The sequence below is a fragment of the Etheostoma cragini genome, chromosome 7 (genome assembly GCF_013103735.1).
Source record: "Etheostoma cragini isolate CJK2018 chromosome 7, CSU_Ecrag_1.0, whole genome shotgun sequence".
In the NCBI taxonomy this organism is placed as follows: Eukaryota; Metazoa; Chordata; class Actinopteri; order Perciformes; family Percidae; genus Etheostoma; species Etheostoma cragini.
In genome coordinates this window covers 23,280,738-23,299,188 of record NC_048413.1, presented here as the reverse complement: position 1 = coordinate 23,299,188, position 18,451 = coordinate 23,280,738, and the positions used below count along the sequence as shown (strand labels likewise).

The 18,451-nt window shown below is 39.5% G+C and overlaps 1 protein-coding gene across 2 annotated transcripts; it reads left to right on the top strand.

Annotated features, from left to right (window-relative positions):
- Positions 1-10,655: 10,655 nt before the first annotated feature.
- LOC117947306 (twist-related protein-like) lies at positions 10,656-14,185 on the top strand. Of its 2 annotated transcripts, XR_004657212.1 has the most exons (2): positions 10,656-12,378; positions 14,040-14,185. XR_004657212.1 is itself a non-coding variant. In XM_034876075.1 (1 exon), the coding sequence occupies exon 1, from the start codon at positions 10,978-10,980 to the stop codon at positions 11,728-11,730; it is 753 nt and encodes a 250-aa protein (XP_034731966.1). In that variant the 5' UTR covers positions 10,656-10,977; the 3' UTR covers positions 11,731-12,693. The 2 variants fall into 2 exon arrangements, 1 of the variants encoding a protein (XP_034731966.1); XM_034876075.1 differs by lacking the exon at positions 14,040-14,185 and having other exon boundaries at positions 10,656-12,693.
- The last annotated feature ends 4,266 nt before the right edge of the window (positions 14,186-18,451 follow it).

The window sequence follows — 18,451 nt, the reverse complement described above, 5'->3', positions numbered from 1 at the left end:
GATGGGAGATGATGAAGTAGGTTTCTTCTTTTGTCACTTGCCGATTATTTCCCTGACCATGTTGTTCTTGGTGTCAAAACCTCCCAACCTTTTACCTCGTTTACACCTTTTTTGTCCTAAAACTAAATCTCAAGTTCCTTCTTCACTCCGTCTCCACTTTCCACCCTGGTGAGACAACAGGTAAGTCTAAAATGACAACAGGTAATATAGGCATTATAAACAGAGCAAACAAGGAAGTCTTCAGCCCAAAACAATTGATCAGAATAGCAGGAGGAGTATCCACATTCCTTTCCAAGGGGCCCTGTGGTTTGTGCTAACAGAAATTCACACCAGCATAGGGGATGCTGTTGCTGGTGACAACATGCAACACCTGACAGCAGTCCGGTCCGCTCAGAGCTCCTTTTGGAAATAAGAAAGTAAGTGAATTGACAGGTCCCATATTGACTGGAAAGCTCAGAGCACAAATCTAGCCCGAGCCATCTTATTCCAATTTCTTGTTTCAGCTTCAGCTTTCGTAGGTAGACTTGAAAATTCCACATTATCCCAACTCATAAGGTGTATAAAACTCATGCTCTGACATCATGGGCCATCAATTTGGGGTTTATAGATATTTGTCTTTGTAGTTAATCCCACCAGGATTATTTGTTTTTCTCAGGTAGACATAAATCTTTTTCAAGAATTGATTTTCTTTTTGCATCCCCTCAATTATTTCATCCAAATTATAAAGCAATGTTACTTCCAACGGCATTATTATATGCAATGCCATACTTTTTCTGCTCTAATGTGCACAAAGCTATGTCACTGAAACTGCAAAACCTTAAAGATGAGTTCACCAAATTACTGATAAACACCAACAAACTGATTTTACAGTCCATCATTAGTCAAGAAAGAAATAAACAACATTTGAAACAGAAGTCTGAATTTCTAATTCACAGAGCAAGACAGCGATATTACTTTCAGGGTGCTAGACCCAACATTGGTCTATACATTATTTCTGGTCCTTTTTCTTGAGACCCCTCCTCACCTGGTTTGATCCAGATATGTTGTGTATTAGAAAAGTCCTGTGACAGAGCCTTGGTCACTCCATGACAGTTTTTTTTTGCCAATGTTTCTAATAAACAGTGCCAGCTATGCTTTGGCCCCATTATTTCTCATCCAATGAAAACTTGGAGAGTAACTGAAACATGCTGCCACATAGCTTGCAACTGGCACACTTTTTTCACCATCGTTTAATAATACAGCCCTTCTGATTGATGGGAGGACATTAAAAGCCCCACAATGGGAACAAAGGGGAGTTCATTGTCTAAAAGACATTTTTGGCGAGGTTGGCTTGTTACCCTTCTCTGAGTTACAAAATGCATTCAGTCTACCACACTCCTCTTTTTTCTTTTACCTTGAATTAAGATCAGCACTCAAGGCGTATGGTGTTCCCGGCCTTTGCCCATGTTTTTTTTACTATGCTTTATATTTATATTTTTAATGTGCAAGGCAAAGCACTTATCTTCCCATGATATGGAAGTGCTCGCATGTTGGTCAGTTCTGGAACAATATTGCATACAAAATTTCTGCTTTGATTAATGTTACTGTGCTTGTTACTGCCAATGTCTTGATTCTGAACGACCTGTCAGCCTTTCAGCTCTCTGGGATTCAGAAATGTGTTTTTTGCTGGACTTACAGCTGCAAAGAGAATGATTGCAACCTGTTGGAAACTGCCTCACATTCTGTGTATTATATTATATTATATTAGGATGTGGTGTACATGGAACTCAGGACAGAAGACTCTGGACACTTGGCGGAGCATTGCGGACTCTGTGTAGCCTTGTGCTACAGGCCAGACCTCTAACTTGCGCAGGTGTTTGGTCCCTTGTCTTGTGTTTCTGTGTGTGTGTGTGTGTGTGTGTGTGTGTGTCAGTTTATGTATCTGTCTGTTTCTGTGTGTATTGTTTTGTCTCCCTCCCCCATTAATCTTTCCTCTCTTTTTTTGGGGGGGTCCTGGGACGCGCATTCTCCCTCTCACTGTTATGTTTATAATTGTTTGTCACTGTTTTTTCCTTAAATATATAAAAAAAATAATAATAATAAAATTGACCACAAAAAAGGTGTAAAAAACTCTTTCTGGGACATAAGAAATGCATGACTGGTTTAATTAACGGCAACCTTTGTTTGTGTATCTGCATTTGCTTGGATGAACCCAAAACAGAAGAGCCTGGTATCATAAACACATGCTGATGTCTCCTGTTGACTGTAAACACCACATTACAGTAGAGGATGCATTTCATTTCACTGACCGTATCAAGGTTACACCTTCCAACAAAAAGTCAAGTGGAAGTAATCAAAACGGTAAGAGTTTGTTTGCTATGAAAAAGTGCAGGTATCCTAAGCCCTTGTTTGATGGGTGTTAGGCGTTTTAAGCCCCCAATGTCGCCTTCCAGGCAGCACTGCCTGTCAGGCAATAGGATTAGGCAATGGTTAGGGTTAGGGTTAGTCTTCTCTAAGCCTCTCCTCTCTAAGAGAAGCTCATATGGCGGCATGTTGATGCTAATAAGCCATCACCTTCCGTTAGCATTCCTTTGACTGACATTCATTTTGGCGCCACTTTGACAGTGAATTACTTTACATCGGAAGCTTTTAAAGTCTATATTTTACCATTGTTTAATTCTAAAGAAATTCTACTAATAATACGTTATGGCTCGGTACTAGATGTCTTTGTAAAAATAGGCAAACGATTGGGACTTACTGTCGCAGAGTAGAGGAATTTCCGTCGAGTACAGGGTAAGCGCTCAGACAGTTTGGACTTGCATTAGCTGTTTAGGTTTAATTACTAATGTTAACTAGCATTTTAGTTAGCAATAATTAGCCTGTGCAAATGTTATCTCCTAAAATACTACCTACGCTCTCCGTCTCTGCAAGATTGGGAATGACTGAGATTTCTCTTGCACAGCTACCAGAAGACTTACAACGTTCAGACAGTTTGCTCACCTCACAACTACGCCGTCAAGCTCATTTGGAGGCTGCGCAGTAACGTTCAGCCATCAGCGGAAAAGTGCTTCAAATATCCTTCAATGGTCTCCGTCCGGAGCATAGAGATCTGTTGGTCCATTTCTATAACTGTCTATGGCGTTAGGGTTAGCAGTTGACAGTTGCAGCGCTGCCTTAAAGTCGACGTTGGGGGCTTAAAACACCATCGAGCTGTTTAATACAAACAAAACAAGAATTTAGTACCTGAAAAAGACAGACAATGTTTACTCATTGACAGGCCATACATTTGAGAAGAAATGTGATTATATGACATGATTTTCTCAGGTTGTTAAATCACAATAACTGTCAAACATGTGCATACATTATTTATTGTAAAGCACATGTATCACTGATGTTAAACATCCCGGCTTTTTTGGTATCATATGCTGTCAGTCAACACAAAGTTGTGATACGTCATTGTTGCTGAAGTGTCTCACAACTTTTCTTCTGACGAATTTGTCTGTGCGTCTGCGAGTAATGTTTTACAAACATTGGTGTGAGACTTTGACACGCAACAACATCAGGAAGGAAGGACATCTGGTGGGCACAGAACTGGGGAAAGGACAGGAAGCCAGTGTATCTAACAAAAACACTTAAATGATCAAATTAGAAATAGTGCTGATGTACATTCCTGACCTCTAAACCAGCAGTTGACAAAACAATCTCAACTCAAGGTCCACTTATGTTCGGAAGCTTATGACAAGTGAACCAAGATCATTTTTCTCAAATTAGAAACTATCCATTAACTGACAAAAATGACTAATGACGAACCTTTACAAACAAATCAATGCATCACTACATAAAAAAGTATTGAATTAAGAATGAAATTGTTAATTTACTTAAACAATTAATAGCTTAATTAAACAAAAATGAAGCCCTAAATGATTTGTAAAAGTAACAAAACTATGAACAAAAGAACAAAAAGATAGATAGATAGTAATGTGAACTCTGTTATATTGCACACCATATAACCGAAGTTCATAGATGGCAACGCGCAAAAAAGTAGTTTTACACATGCATTGTAAATAAAAAAGCATCTCATGGCATAGAGCTTTATGTCAGCTGTGTCATATTAGTCCACTTGGTGTTATCTCTGGCTCCACCTTGTGTACTTAAAGGGTAAGTTCAAACACACAAAACGAAAGAGAGAAAAAGAGAAAGAGAGAGAGAGAGGGTGAGTGTGAGAGAGAGAGAGAGAGAGAGATGGCAGCATTTCAAACAGGAATGTTAAATTGTGTATGTCATCATAGCCATTGTTTTACCTTGAATCATACTGTCAAAAGTGCTATATGAAATAAATGTATTACAACACACACACACACACACACACACACACACACACACACACACACACACACACAAACACTCACATATCAAGGTTTGCTACTGAAGTATTATCAGCAAAATGTAGTTTTAAGTACTCAAGTAAAAGTCTTGATTGTGCAGTCAGTATTTAAATGTAGTGTTTGGCTCAGAATTGCTGCATTAATGTGTATGTTGCATTTTACTGCTGTAAGTGTTAAAGGTTGTGCATTGCACCACTTTTTTCTACCAGGATCTTCTTATTTTTTACAATTAGACTTCTGGACAGAAACCTGAAATAGCAAGCCAGCATAATCTTTTTCAGGCGTAATTTTTCTGTGTTTTTCTATCTGTAAGAAGGCACATTTTAAGCTGTTGTTGTAATACTCGGTTTGTCCACAAGGGGCTGAAGCTTACCACAACCAACGTTCTGTTTTCGTCCAGGTCAGTTTTAATTTCTCCATGCACTCTAAACACAAGGTAACAGCAAAGAGCATTAGACTAAGTTTTTTGACAGTGTACTTTGAGCGTGCATCAATAAGTAAGTTTGATGTGAAGACAACGTTGTGTAGTATTCCTGAATGTAGCCCACGTTAGCAACAGGAGGCTAATTCACAAGGGTGCTATTTTATGTGGGAGCTAATATTGCGAATCTGTTCATGTGCGCTGCAAGAGTAATGTTTCTGTTTATTGAATGAGTTACCAAGTACAAATATGACCAAGAATGTAGTTTAATCTAAAAGATTATGGTATATTAGGTCATTACTTTTGCTCTGTTAAAGGCAAACGTTCCACTGTACTGAGATCTGGTTGAGTCTCGACTTTATGGCACCATAGTTACGTTTTAATGGACTGCCCCTATTAGCAGGCGGCAGCATAGCAATGTAATATTGTCGTTTTAAAGAGGGCATATAAATGTATGTCTGATCGTTTCTATGTTAATTATTAGCCCATTGTAATATAAAAAAAACATTTAGGTGAAAGTGATGCTACCACCTGACATAAATATCATCATCCATTGCAATGTTTTACTGTAAACATTGTCAACTGCCAATTTAGAGGACATCGCCCCACCCTAATAGCCACATATAAATGACCTGGATGAGCACTATGGGGCCCATAGACCAGGTGCACTAGAGACTCAAGAGTCGGCTACCTCCCGTTTTAGCGCTTCAATAACTTGAATGGGGATTGAAGAATTTAAATGTCTTTCTTCTAGACTTTCCAAATGTTATTGGACCAAATGGATTAAATTCTGAAAGTGAAACACATCATTTTGCATTTATGACTCTGTTAAAATAAAACTCATCCACTGATTTACATAGATTATTTTTATGTTGGAAAATCATGTTAAACTAGAAACTTTTTTTCTTTTAACATGCTTTAATACTTTAAAAAGTGGGACTTTAAGTCATAAACTCAAGAGATTAGTTTTTTTTCATTTTTCATGTGGGAAAACCATGTTATACTATTATTCCGTCTGCTGTTTGGTGCTGAGCCGGCAGCTGGTTTATCAGAGCTTTTGGCTGAAGCTAAAACTCTCCGTGGAGCTGAAGGGAACTGCAGATTTGGGCAATAATGATGATAAACATTTACAACGATTGCCGATATTGTTGAGACCACAGGTTTTTTTGGTATGCTATGTAATAGTAAGTGTGAGAAATTATTGATCAGAAAAAGTAAAACAGCATTGGAAATTAAAGAAAAATGTCTATGGCAATTCAGTTCCGTTCAGTTTATTCTTTGTCCCAAAAGGGCAATTTGTATTTGTGTGCAACAAACACTGACGTGGTGAAATGTGGATAGATTGCTGATCCACCAAAATTGATCAAATCCAGGCCAATCATAGCTGTTTTATGGAAAATATATGTGTTATGAAATTATACAACCCAATTTACCAGGTTTTGTAGCCTACCTAACATCCTTTACCAACATGTTTATACGGGATCCTCTTTTTTTGTGGGTCTGTGTAAATGCATGCCACATTGTAAACCCATGAATTTGTTAGGCATGTGTGTGTGCCATGTGTGTGTATATATAAACTCCACATGTGATAACATTCTCTCATTTCTCTTAGTGGAAATATTTATGCTAAGTCTTCATTTGAGCATACAGTTCAAACAGACAGGGTCCGGCGTTCTTTCCCCTTTTTCCAAACGCAGTCAGCCTCCGGGGGGCCCTTCCCAGACAAGACGAAGCATTGTGAGCGTGGCCTGGCCCTCCCCTCTCCCCTGCCCCAATATATGTGTTTATATCAAGACCTGATATCCATTTTCCATCACTCACTCCTTTAGCTCAGAGGTATTTATTTTTGGCGAGCAAGGAACAGTTTCAAGGGAGCTGTGATATGTAAATAGTTGTGATCCATCACAGGTGTCCCATCGCCCACAGCGAGGATGCACGTTCTGATGATGGTTAAAGGGAAGAAGATGAAAAGAAATCAATGAGTTTGGCAGCAGTCACACACATTTACTGAAACATTGCATGGGAGCAGGATTGTTACTTACTGTAAATATTTCTAGTCATTTAACACCAGACTTTGTTAATATTAATATGATATTAATATGAATTTCATCGTGTAACTGCATGGTCAGTTTTGTCATGTAAAGTTTTGAGAAATTGTTACTCACATACAGCCTATGACCCTTCAAAGTTATGTTTACATTCAGCTTTTCTTACCAAAAAGCATGCATCCTTGAGGCTTATCAAACGTGTAAAATGCATTCACCTCCTCACAAAACACCTGCTAAGCCCAATTTTTTTTCCAACTTTAAACCCTGCATGCTTTACATCCATTGTTATATCTGCTAGCAGTCATACTCATGGCTTTCGTTAGTGCATAGCTTTGTTTCTTGGCACGACTCCAGGCACCAGTTGCAGTTAAGACTAGTCCCATGGTCACTCAGGAGGACTGCATTTATAATATCTAGTACAATATAACAATTACCCCTTTGTAGAAGTAACCCCGTTCAATCTCAATACTTAATACATCATGCCAACCCAAGGTCTATGCCAACTTTAGAGAAGATTGCATCCTCAAAAGGTTGGCTTTGAATTTAAATGGATTGAAATCAAACGTATTCAACACTTTGCCAAGTTATACGCTATGTTCACTGCCCTGACCTGCCATTGGCTAGTGCAACAGTTGTTACATACATCCTGCACTGTTAACCACTGTGCCACGGTGTCAAGATCAACAAGAAGGAAAATTCCTAGGAGCAGCTGATATCTGCATGACCAAAGGATGCGATAAAGAGCAACCTGTAGGATCAGCAAATCACAATCACACATGGTGAGCTCTAGGGAGAGCCAAGACAGTGCAATATAACTGGATTAGGGATATTATTATTGTTTTTTTATGGGTTTTTTTCACAAGTTTTACAACATCTAGGCTTTGATACTTTTAAAAATGTGATTTAGTTACATTTTGGCCCCTCTCGTTAAAGAAGACCTATTATGCTTTTCCTTATTTATTTTTTTAAGCTATAGTGCATAGTTTCTGTCTCCTAATACATGTGGAATTCTAAGTAATGACAGCACAACTGTCGGTGCATACACATGACAAGCCTTCCGTCATCTCGCGCCTCCCTAAACTGATAGTCTTAATTAGCTTCGTATCAACTCATTTGGCAATGGCTTGAATGTAACGGACGTTCATTAATATAAAAAAGTTACCCACTTAAGCTTTAAATATATATAATGTAAAAATGTTGGATGTTAGTTCCAAAAAATTTGGTAAATATACAGTATGTAAAAGTAATCCCTTCAAGCAAAAAGTTCTGATTTCAGACAGTGGTGTTTAAATCACATACACTGCTACATGTAGCTTCATGCTAACAGATGCTCCCCTCTTCCTGCTGGAACATGCTTAATTGGGTAGTTTTTGATTTAGAAGCCTTTGTATTTGTCTGTTCACTGTAAAAGTTTGCTATATCCTCCGTTACAGTCAATCCACTGCTACATGTAAACGTAACGTTAGCTGCATGCCAACGCCAGAGAGACCTGTAATCTTGGCTTCTAATGTTGTTTTTTTCTCCTCAATTTGGAGCGCATTCCTGAGGGAACATGTCATGATATATACGAACATGATACATTTTTAGTTTAGAAGATTTTTATTGTTTGTTTTTCCGTGTGGCTTGCTAGCTCAAATTTGGTTGTTGTTCCTGTATCAAAAGGATTTGGAGAACTTTGGATTTGGAGAACTTTGAAGCCCCTAACCTTCCTCCAGAAAGAGGAAGGTTAGGGGCAAAGATTGTCGGATGTCAGGCTTTATTCTGGAAATGTACTTCCGTTGATTCAGACTACATGAGCCTCAAATGGGGCTCATGGGGGACATGAGGCTGGATATCTTACAACACATACAAGTGCAAATACTGTTGTGGCAACAAAAACCTCCACAGTCATGGTGAGCAGTGGTGTGTGAGCAAGAAAAATGGTATCATCTGTGGTCAGACAATGGAGTTTTCTCTTCTTGCTGTGGACTTGAGCCATCTTTGAGTTGACTCAGAGGAGAGACTTTTCAGTTCTTTGCCTGTATGAAACCATTTCCACTCTAGTTTTTCCATCATTGTTAAGAATGATGTTACTCAAAAGCAAAACACAAACAATAGACTCTTCTTTTGTGGGGTTGTGGCTGTGTGGGCCATGCTGGGACTCAACCAGAAGTTTGAGAAAGTAAAGTCCGTGTTTGTTTGACCTGGACTGAGGCTTGGACTAAATGTACATGAAACAAGCGTGAAAGTTACAAATTGTCCCACAGGCCTCCCTCTGATCCACAGAACTTCTTATTTCCGTAACGCTGTGCCTAGACCTCAGTGCTGACTGAATGCCAGGTCTGGGTTTATGCTGAGAAACGACAGCCAAGTTACCGGCATTGAAAGTAAACACACTGTCTTTGTTGTTACAACTATTAAAAAGAACACACTTCTAATTAAAGGTGTAATATTTTTAGCTAATTTCCAAATCATTTATTAAGTGGATGTTACATTGTACAGTCAAATAACAACAAAATTGATGTCTGATTGGAGACCATAGTTATGTTATGGTAAAAAAATGTACTATTTTATTTCAACCAGTCTCATGCCAGTTTGTGAAAATGGTCACGTTATTTTGATTTCGTGATTTGTGTGCATGTCATGATTTTCTCGTTTATGTCACGATTTTAAAAACGTGACCATTTCACGAACTGCCATGACACTGGGCTGCTCTGGGGGACGCAACAGTGGGAAAAAGAAACGCCACACGCAGGACGGTGACAACAACTCGCACCCGGACAAGATCCACGGCCTCTGGGGGCCGCAACAATGGAGAATTAAATCAACATACGCCGGCAACAACAACGGGACGGACCGGCACACGCGGAGAGCGATCCGCTGTCTTGGGGAAATGAAACGCCACATGGTGGCCACAATAATGGGAGAGTTGTGGTTAGGAAAAAAGAAAGGGGAAAGAAACCGTAACATGCAGGACACGCAGACAACAACGGGACGGTTGTGGTTAGGAAGAGAATAACATGGAAAGGAACTGCAACACGCTGGACACAATCCCCAGTCTTTGGGGGGAAAGTTCTCCCTGCGCTGATTTTCTGCTTTTTAATAATAATCGCTAGCATCGTAATCACTTTCTGTGATCACAAAAAAGCTTCCCATTGAAATACAATACTTTAAATTTGTAATCAACACACGAAAATAACGACAGTAACGTGACTTGTACACAAATCAATAAATCAAATAACGTGACCATTTCACAAACTGCCATGAGACTGAGCTGTTTTTTCTGTATTTAATTGGATTAACCTTTTTAAAAGTACTGTGTACGGTACTTTTGAATCCTCTTTCTAACCATTACTCCATCTGCCTGGAATGTTTTGTTGTAAAGTATTATCACATTTCATTATTCATAAAGCAGACAGAAATAGCATTTGACTTTCAAACAGAAACATTTGTGGAGCTTCCTTTACAGTTAATTTTCTTCTTTTCTCTGAACTACATGTATATTGAAAGCAACCGATGATCAGTGCTGAGTTGTGGAGAGTGGAGGCAGTGGGGACAGAGAGCCAGGCAGCAAGAGGGGGGATGGTAACGACTTGCTTTGGAGGAAATCTGGAACCTATAAACTTGGGCAACTTCTATGACAAGAACCAAACGTCACAACGGTTCGATTTGATTGGCTGCACGATGCACCTTTGTCTCCGCCTCGTCCTTTTGATCGAACCAATCGTTTAAGATGCATTCTTCCTGTTGTCTTAAGCTCAGCTGTCCAAAAAAAGTCCTCCGGACCAATCAGTGCCTCAGATGGGTGGGTAGCTGAAGGTTTCATGGTTCCCTCCCTTTAAAAAGTCAGATTCAGGTTTCTGTTGTCTCACATACAGCTACAGGAGCGGGACATGAGACCAGTCCGGTCTGCCGATGTGTACACTCACAGAAACTGGGACAAGATCATTGCCAGGGTTTCCACATGTGTGGATGAAGAAGCACTGTGGCAATCCAAAGCTGCGGGCTGATGATTACTCACTCATTTTGGCTTGGCATATTCGGATGTGACAAAGTGTAAAGCTGACAATTGTTGGAGAAGAACAACACAGGAGAAGGCCGGAGAAACACACAACGTAACAGAGGGACCTCCTGAAGACGGACAGAACAGAGGAAAACTGTGTGCATGCAGAAGAGTGGAGAGAGATATATTAAAGGAAAGAGAGAGGCACTAGAGATATTCAGCGGAGTGAAGGATAGAGAGAAGACAGAAGAAAAAACGTGGCCAAGCATGAGAGAGGAGGAGCAGTCTAATGATGACCACCCTGAGGATGAGGGGGTTTCCAGCGAGGAGAACACGGGAAGGCCACCTTCTAACGCCTGTCCTGTTGTTGTAGCTACACCGGGGGTCACCAGGCGCAAACGGCAGACGGGCTCACAAACGGAGGATCACGTTACAACAGTAACTCCCACTACAGCAGCACATGACGGCAAGGTGAAGCCAGCAGAGGACATTCAGATTTACACGCTGACTGAAGCCAAAAGATTGAAGAAGAGTCCTCAACATCGGCCTCCTTCTTCGGGCCCATCCCTTTCTCCTGGTCCCGGCGCTAGTCCTGGAGATCTCTCGGGCCTTGAGGATCCACACGGCCAGCGGGTGATCGCCAACATCCGGGAGCGCCAGCGGACACAATCTCTGAACGACGCCTTTGCCTCGTTGCGTAAGATTATCCCAACGCTCCCCTCTGACAAACTGAGCAAGATCCAGACCCTTAAATTGGCATCGCGCTACATTGACTTTCTCTACCAGGTTCTGCAGAATGACGAGATGGACACTAAGCTGGCTGGGTGTAACTACCTGGCCCACGAGAGACTGAGCTACGCCTTCTCTGTCTGGAGGATGGAGGGGGCCTGGTCGACCATGTCTGCTGGTCACTAGCCCTGCCTGAAAGCAAGGCTTGTCTTTTGACTGTTGCCCTAATGACAGGGAAATATTATTATTTGACACAGAGGGCTGAGGTCAGAATTGTGTCTACTCTTCAACACCTCAGATCATCTGTTTGCCTAAATGATAATAAAAAAAGACTGACACTTTAACACGAGCCTTTGGACCAAGCTGATTTTTAAGCCACTTTCCCCTTGTCAAATTTTCATTGATGTCAAGCTAAATATCAGATGCATTCTTCGAATTATATTGTTTTGCTTGCCAAAAGCAACTTTTACTGTTAAAGTTTGCAAATGCTGGCATTCAAGAAAAGTATCACAAAGGGGACTCAGTGTACAATTCCTGGCTTTTTAAAGGAATTTCTTTGTGATGTTTGTACTAGTAAGATCACCATGTAGGACAGGTGACAGATAAAGCCTTCCAGACAACATTTCAATCATTCAACAACCTGATGGTTAAGGACAACCTGTCCTAAATGTTGCCTCCACATGACAGCAGGGCTTATTCTGCTAGAGACTTCTGAGCCCTAAGCTTTCTCGGGTTCTAAAACTTGACCTCTGGTTTCATCCTTATCATCACCCTTTGGTTTTTTTGCCATAACTGCCATCTTTGTCATCATAATCTTTACTATCGTAATCATAGGTATTATTCCTTGAGACACATTTGAACTTTGTTTCTGCTGGTTTGTGTAGTAGCCATAGTGCAACAACTAGAGATTGCGAAAGAGGGATTTGAGAAAACTCAGAACTGAAAAAACTAAATTTGATTGTTTCAAGAGATAATGGTCCTATTCCGTACCCTTTCAACTACTGGTTTTCAAAGACTCTGACATATCATGAATCTCTAACCACCTCTAAACCCAAGCGACTGTGGAAAACCTAGCCGTCGTCCTGACTTCAGTTTCTCCTCTTTATACCCAAACCAAGCCCCTTTGTTTCTTCTAGTGCCAAAAAAAAACTCTCCTCTTGAAATTCTTTCCCTTCATTCTGGCCCAAATTTGCCTGCGTTGCACGAAACTGTGATGCAGCTACAGCGAGCTGACGAGCATAATGAAAACAAATGGTCTCAAAATGCCATGAATCATGTGTGTCACCATCAAAGGGGAGGCTGATGTGGCTCCCTGCTGTGCTCCCATAAACCACTGGAAGTGATGGAGGAGGTGAGAGCAGATTTATACACACACACACACACCAATGGGCACACATGCCTCGTTGATCCATACGCACGCACACATGCAGAAAAAACCACACACACCTCCCCCACATGTTGGGTTTGAAAAAGAACCACTTTCTTTAAAAGTCAACATGATTGCCAAATTATACACATGCAGTAAAAGCAACAAAAAGTCGTTTTTGTGTTATTCAACAATTGTTTTTTGTCTTGCATGAAATAGAACTAATACCATGCAAATATACCTGCTTTAGCTTTTTCTATAAACAACTCCAAAGAGATGGGGGGTGATATGTTTGAATTCGATGTTTATCCATGAAAAACTTCTTCCTTCAATGCCAATATGCATGATGCCAAGCAACCTATCATTAGAATGTCTCAGGGAGGTTGCTACTGTTTCCAGCCCCTGCGTAGACTTCTCACTGAGCCCCACAGTCAGCACAGTGTGGTCTCAGAGGACTAACCTACACTGACATGTTAGAAGACTCTTGACATTTAAAAAGAATTCTGTTTTGGGCCAAAAGAGAAAAGCTGCCCCTGTGCTTTTGTACATGAAATGAGTGTAGCTTGCCTTGGGAATTGAGGATATGATTTTTTCAGTGCAGATTCATTTGATACAACATTCGTCTAATTAGTGAGACAATATCAGAAGTTCTTTTTTGTTTTTTTTTAAGTGAAAAATTGAAAATTTGGCAACAGCAATGACTCAAAGTGTTGACTAACCTGCCATAAATGTCATTACTTAACCTCAGTTTTATGCCCATGCATCACATGTCATTATTGCACGTTATTATTAAATGATCTTGCATTCTGATTTGGTACACTGATTCTAGCGTGTTCTGAAAAAGGTGACATTTATTTCTGTTATTTGTCCAATGGTGAAATTGATCTGAAAAGTGTTATTTTTTACTTTAAAGTGTTAGTGTTTTCTTCTCGTGTCAACTTGGAAATATAAAATTAGATCTAGTTGATGGTCAGTCAGTGCTCCATGATGCCCTTGTTATTTGGGAACAATTATTTGGAATAATTATATTCATATATCCAACATCTAATGATGAACATATTAGATGTGTGATCTTGACAAACTGATCAGCTGTTACCGCAGTAACGTGTCTGCCTTTTTGTCTTTCCAGCTGCTGAATAAAGTGAGTGTGATCTTCCCTGTACATCTCTGCTCCGCGCCAGCATTACTGCCAACCTAATCATATGGACTTTGATGTGAATGGAACTTTTGAGTTACCTCACTTTAGGAGAAAATTACTGTTTAAGAATATTAAGAGGACATTGCTGCACCAAGCAAACCAACGAGTCTTGGATTTGTTGAAAATACAGATAAATGTTGTTTAGTTGTTTTGTTTTTCCCGGAGGTATTATTCTAAGGAAACTTAAGCAGAGCAAGGCTTTGTTTTTGAAGAGCATTTACTTGAAGTATATACAGTGTGGTACTTTACAAATACGGAGTGACACTGTTACAGTATGACTGATTATACATATCACAAGCGGAAAAATCCCTGGAGAATTAGATGTAGTGATGCATACAGCACATTAAATATTATTTGTCTGAAAAATAAAACTTCAAACTGTTCATGAGATTCTTGTTGTTTTGGTAAAAGTGGATGATGAACGGTGCAAAGATTTATGCTGGCACCACACCCTCTTTGTCTCCTGTCTCTCTTGTTAAACTGCCTCTCTTATTTTCCCTCCCTTCCTCCTTCCCCCAGTCTCTTTTTTTTTTTTAATGAGGTCTGTGTGCCTTTGCCTGGTCAGTCAGGAACAGTTAATTCCTCCAAAAAGAACACGTTAATGTGCAATTAAGGGCTCTGGGAATATTTATAGCTTGTTTGGGACCAAATTCTAAGTTTGTAACGTGATCTTTTTTCATTTACTCTACAGTGGCCTGCATGTTTACTTTTTTGTAAGCGGATACTGCAGCAAGAGTTAGATTAAAACATTAAAGCTTTCTCACAGTGGTAACCACCGCAAACATTGATCAGTTTGTTTGTATGAACTGCAGGCCATCTTTCATCATGTCAAATGATAAAAAAGAAATGCTCCTTGCGATCTATCAACTGACTATCACACTATATTATTATAACTTGTTATATTAGACCATGTACATGGGCACAACAATCTCTTCAAGCTGCTTGTCTGTTAATATTTTCTTTAATCAACAATGTGAGATTGTTAGAAACAAATTAGTACCAGTCTGAGAAAGAGTCTTAATGATGCTTTTTGTTGTTGCTATAACTATGGCTTAAATATCTACAGAGGCTCAGTCCACGCAGCAGCAGCCGTGGGTTCAAGTCCAACCTTCAGCCCTGGGCTGCATGTCATTCCCCTTTTTATCGCCCCTTTCATACCTAAGATTTCCTATCAATAAAGGCCTAAAATGCACCAAAAAACATTACATACCATTACTATCACATTTAGTGCTTGGATTTAACTTTACATTATTTTTTAACTGGTGCTCTGTTCTTCACCTAAAACACTACAGCATGCGTAGAAACAGGGTTTGCCATATAATGCACAGTATTTTCAGTAAACAATCCAAAACACTGGTGCAGTTAATTAAAGGCTGTGCCCACAACGGGGTGTTTACACTTGTTCACTGATTAGACCGCTGCTCAGGTTGAATTTGGGTGGAGTTGTTATGGAAATTACATGACACCAAGATATAGAAATTAAAACATAAAAGGTGTAAATTGTACCACAAAAGTCATAGGAGAGTAAAAGAGATGTCAAACACCTGCTTGGGTGGGCCATGACGATTTATTAAAGCCTCTGAACACCCACACAAATGATTTCAGTTGTTCTGGCCTATTAGACCTCTGCTCAGGTTGAAGGTGGGCCGGAGCTTTGATGGGAACTTATTACGCCACAAATTTCATCTACCATTAACAACGTTTGGTCCGTCCTTTGCCCTGCGCTCAAAAGGTACAACTAAGCGAACAAGAGGCTCAGGAAGATGTCAATCAATCAGTCTATACACACCCACACATTCCTGGGAGGAGTTCCAATCAGCCAGGATAACTGAAAACACTTGTGTGGGTGTCCATGGCCTTTAAAAAACATAACCATGCCATGTTTTGAATCAGGTTTAGTATCACTGCTGTTTTATAGGGAAGGCTGATGATAATGTTCTGTCCTGAACTGCTATGGTAGAGATTATATAATATGCTATGCACAAAAAAAACAAGATTTTTTTCAGCCTCTTTGTCAGTAGAGCAGTTATCTGATATTTGTTTCTCAATAAAATAATACAAGGTTTCGGTTCACAGACCTGAGAAGCTTCGCTAGTTCTGTGGATCCAGGTCTTTAAGCAGCTGACTGCTCAGGATACATGACAAGTAGATGATAGCAATCACTTGGGACATTTCACAGCTGGGATCAATGCCCCGTTAATATCCGGTGGAATGGTTGGGATATTTATGTTTATGGCATCCAAACATTTACGTCGTCTCTAGATAGATTGACTGATTCAAACAGAAATGTATCCAAATAGGGAGTCGCAAAGTATTTCAATGTAAATTATATGAAAAGGAGCCCCCTAACACATAGTGTATCATGCCTAGCGTTCACACGAACATTTTATATGTACGAACAAGATTTTTGTTTTTGGCTACAGTGTTGTTGGTGTTACGGTTTAAATAAAAAACTAATTAGAGCACATCATATTGGTTGAATTGCCATTAATGATGGTTAAGGTAAAGCATCCATATGTGTTTATTTTTTAAAGTTTTATTTCTCCTAACTCAGCCATTTGGGGGCTACTTTTAATCAAGGTGTTGAAAGATGTTTTTTGCTATATTCAATATATATGAGGATGTTTGGACACAAATGGGCTCGTACTGTAAATCCTTTTTTTAATTAAGAGGAAAAGACAAAAATAACAGTACAAAATAGATCATCTTTCTATACATACACAAGGTAGGAAAAAGTAACACATAAAAAGGTAAATAATGCAGAATAGAATGAAACAAAGATTTCAATGTCATGTTAGAGATATACAGAGCTATTGTGAGTCCAGTTAGTTAAGAGTTACCAATACACATCCTACTGAATGCATCAAGGCACATGTGTGACATGTGTATTTTGGTCTTGGAGTTTTCTATTTACAGTGATATCTTTCTTTAAGAAGAAGGTACACATGGCATCAGTAATAAAGGGAATTAAGATGTGAGGCAACACTGGCTTCTACATAAGACAAAACAAAGAAACAGCCAGTGGAAATATAATACAGGTGGTCATTTACAGTATTTGACGGTCACACACACACATACTTACTAATACTTGCAAATGCATGTACAAAACACATATGTAGAAGAAGTTTATATATGTACTAATGCACATGCAATCGCAAACACACTCTCACACTCACCCAGATACATCATCACGTCACATACACATTATACAACATTTACTTCATAGACACCACATGCACCTGCTGGGCATGCTTGATAAGAGAGACAAGCGTTATTGTGACTTACTGTTCAGAATACTATAAACAATACTAAAAGAATGACACACCTTTTCAGTTACACCCATTACAGAATAACAATCCTCTATGCAACATTTTCTTAATAATTCCTACTGGGTTGGAGCAGTAGTGCAACAGCAGCGGGACTTCTGCAAAGGCAAAATCTTAACTTTTATCTCTGCTGTTTGGCTTAATACAAAAGCTCTAAGGGCCTTCTGTAGGGCAGATGATGCCCAGGGTCTGACTAAGGCAAGCTGAACACTCATACAGTTTCCTACCTGGAAACTTAACTGACAATACTTCCTTTGACCAGTCACATTGACTTGCATTGTTGATATTTTCTTTTACAAAAGCTACATTTACACACAAAGACCAAATCAAGGCTCTTTTTTTATCAAATATTTGAATTGAAAACCCGTTTGCACTGCTTTAAATCCAATCATGGATGTAACAATTCAAAGGAAAGCTCCAAAACAACACTTTTCAGACAAAAACATTTAAGTAGTCGAACATGAATTCAATTTTTTCGGTTTCATTGGTGTCTAGGTGCAGTTTTAGATGGTGGACATTACAGAAAACTGGGCTTTTTAATTCTGTCCACAACTTTTTGTCTCGGCTATCTTCAGCTCTAATTTAAAAAAATCATTAGTATTGCTCATCAAAAGCCTAAACTGGTCAAACCTAGCGTGCATGAAAAAATGGATTTCAACAAAAACCCTTCAAACTAGGAAACATGATCTTGTTATTTTTACTTTTGGAATGCAGAGCCCTTACATGCCCCGAATGGCAGGGCAGTCAGAAACTTCTTCAAATGAACCTCTTCACTTCACTTCACTTCACTTCACTTCACTTCACTTCACTTCACTTCACTTAAAACACCAGCGTAGATGGAGGACCGACATGTTTGGCATGGCATTGTCTAAGGTTGATTGTAACAAAACAAAAAGAGCTGCTACTAAGCACAGTTACAGAGAAGAGTCTCATGTAGAAAAAGTTCACTTACGAAAAAAACAAAAAAGTGTTAGTTTCCTTAATAGGAAATAAAAAACACATGGAACTCCAAAAACA

Coding starts and splice junctions, on each gene's coding strand:
- LOC117947306 (XM_034876075.1), top strand. CDS start 10,978: ATGCAGAAGAGTGGAGAGAGATATATTAAAGGAAAGAGAGAGGCACTA.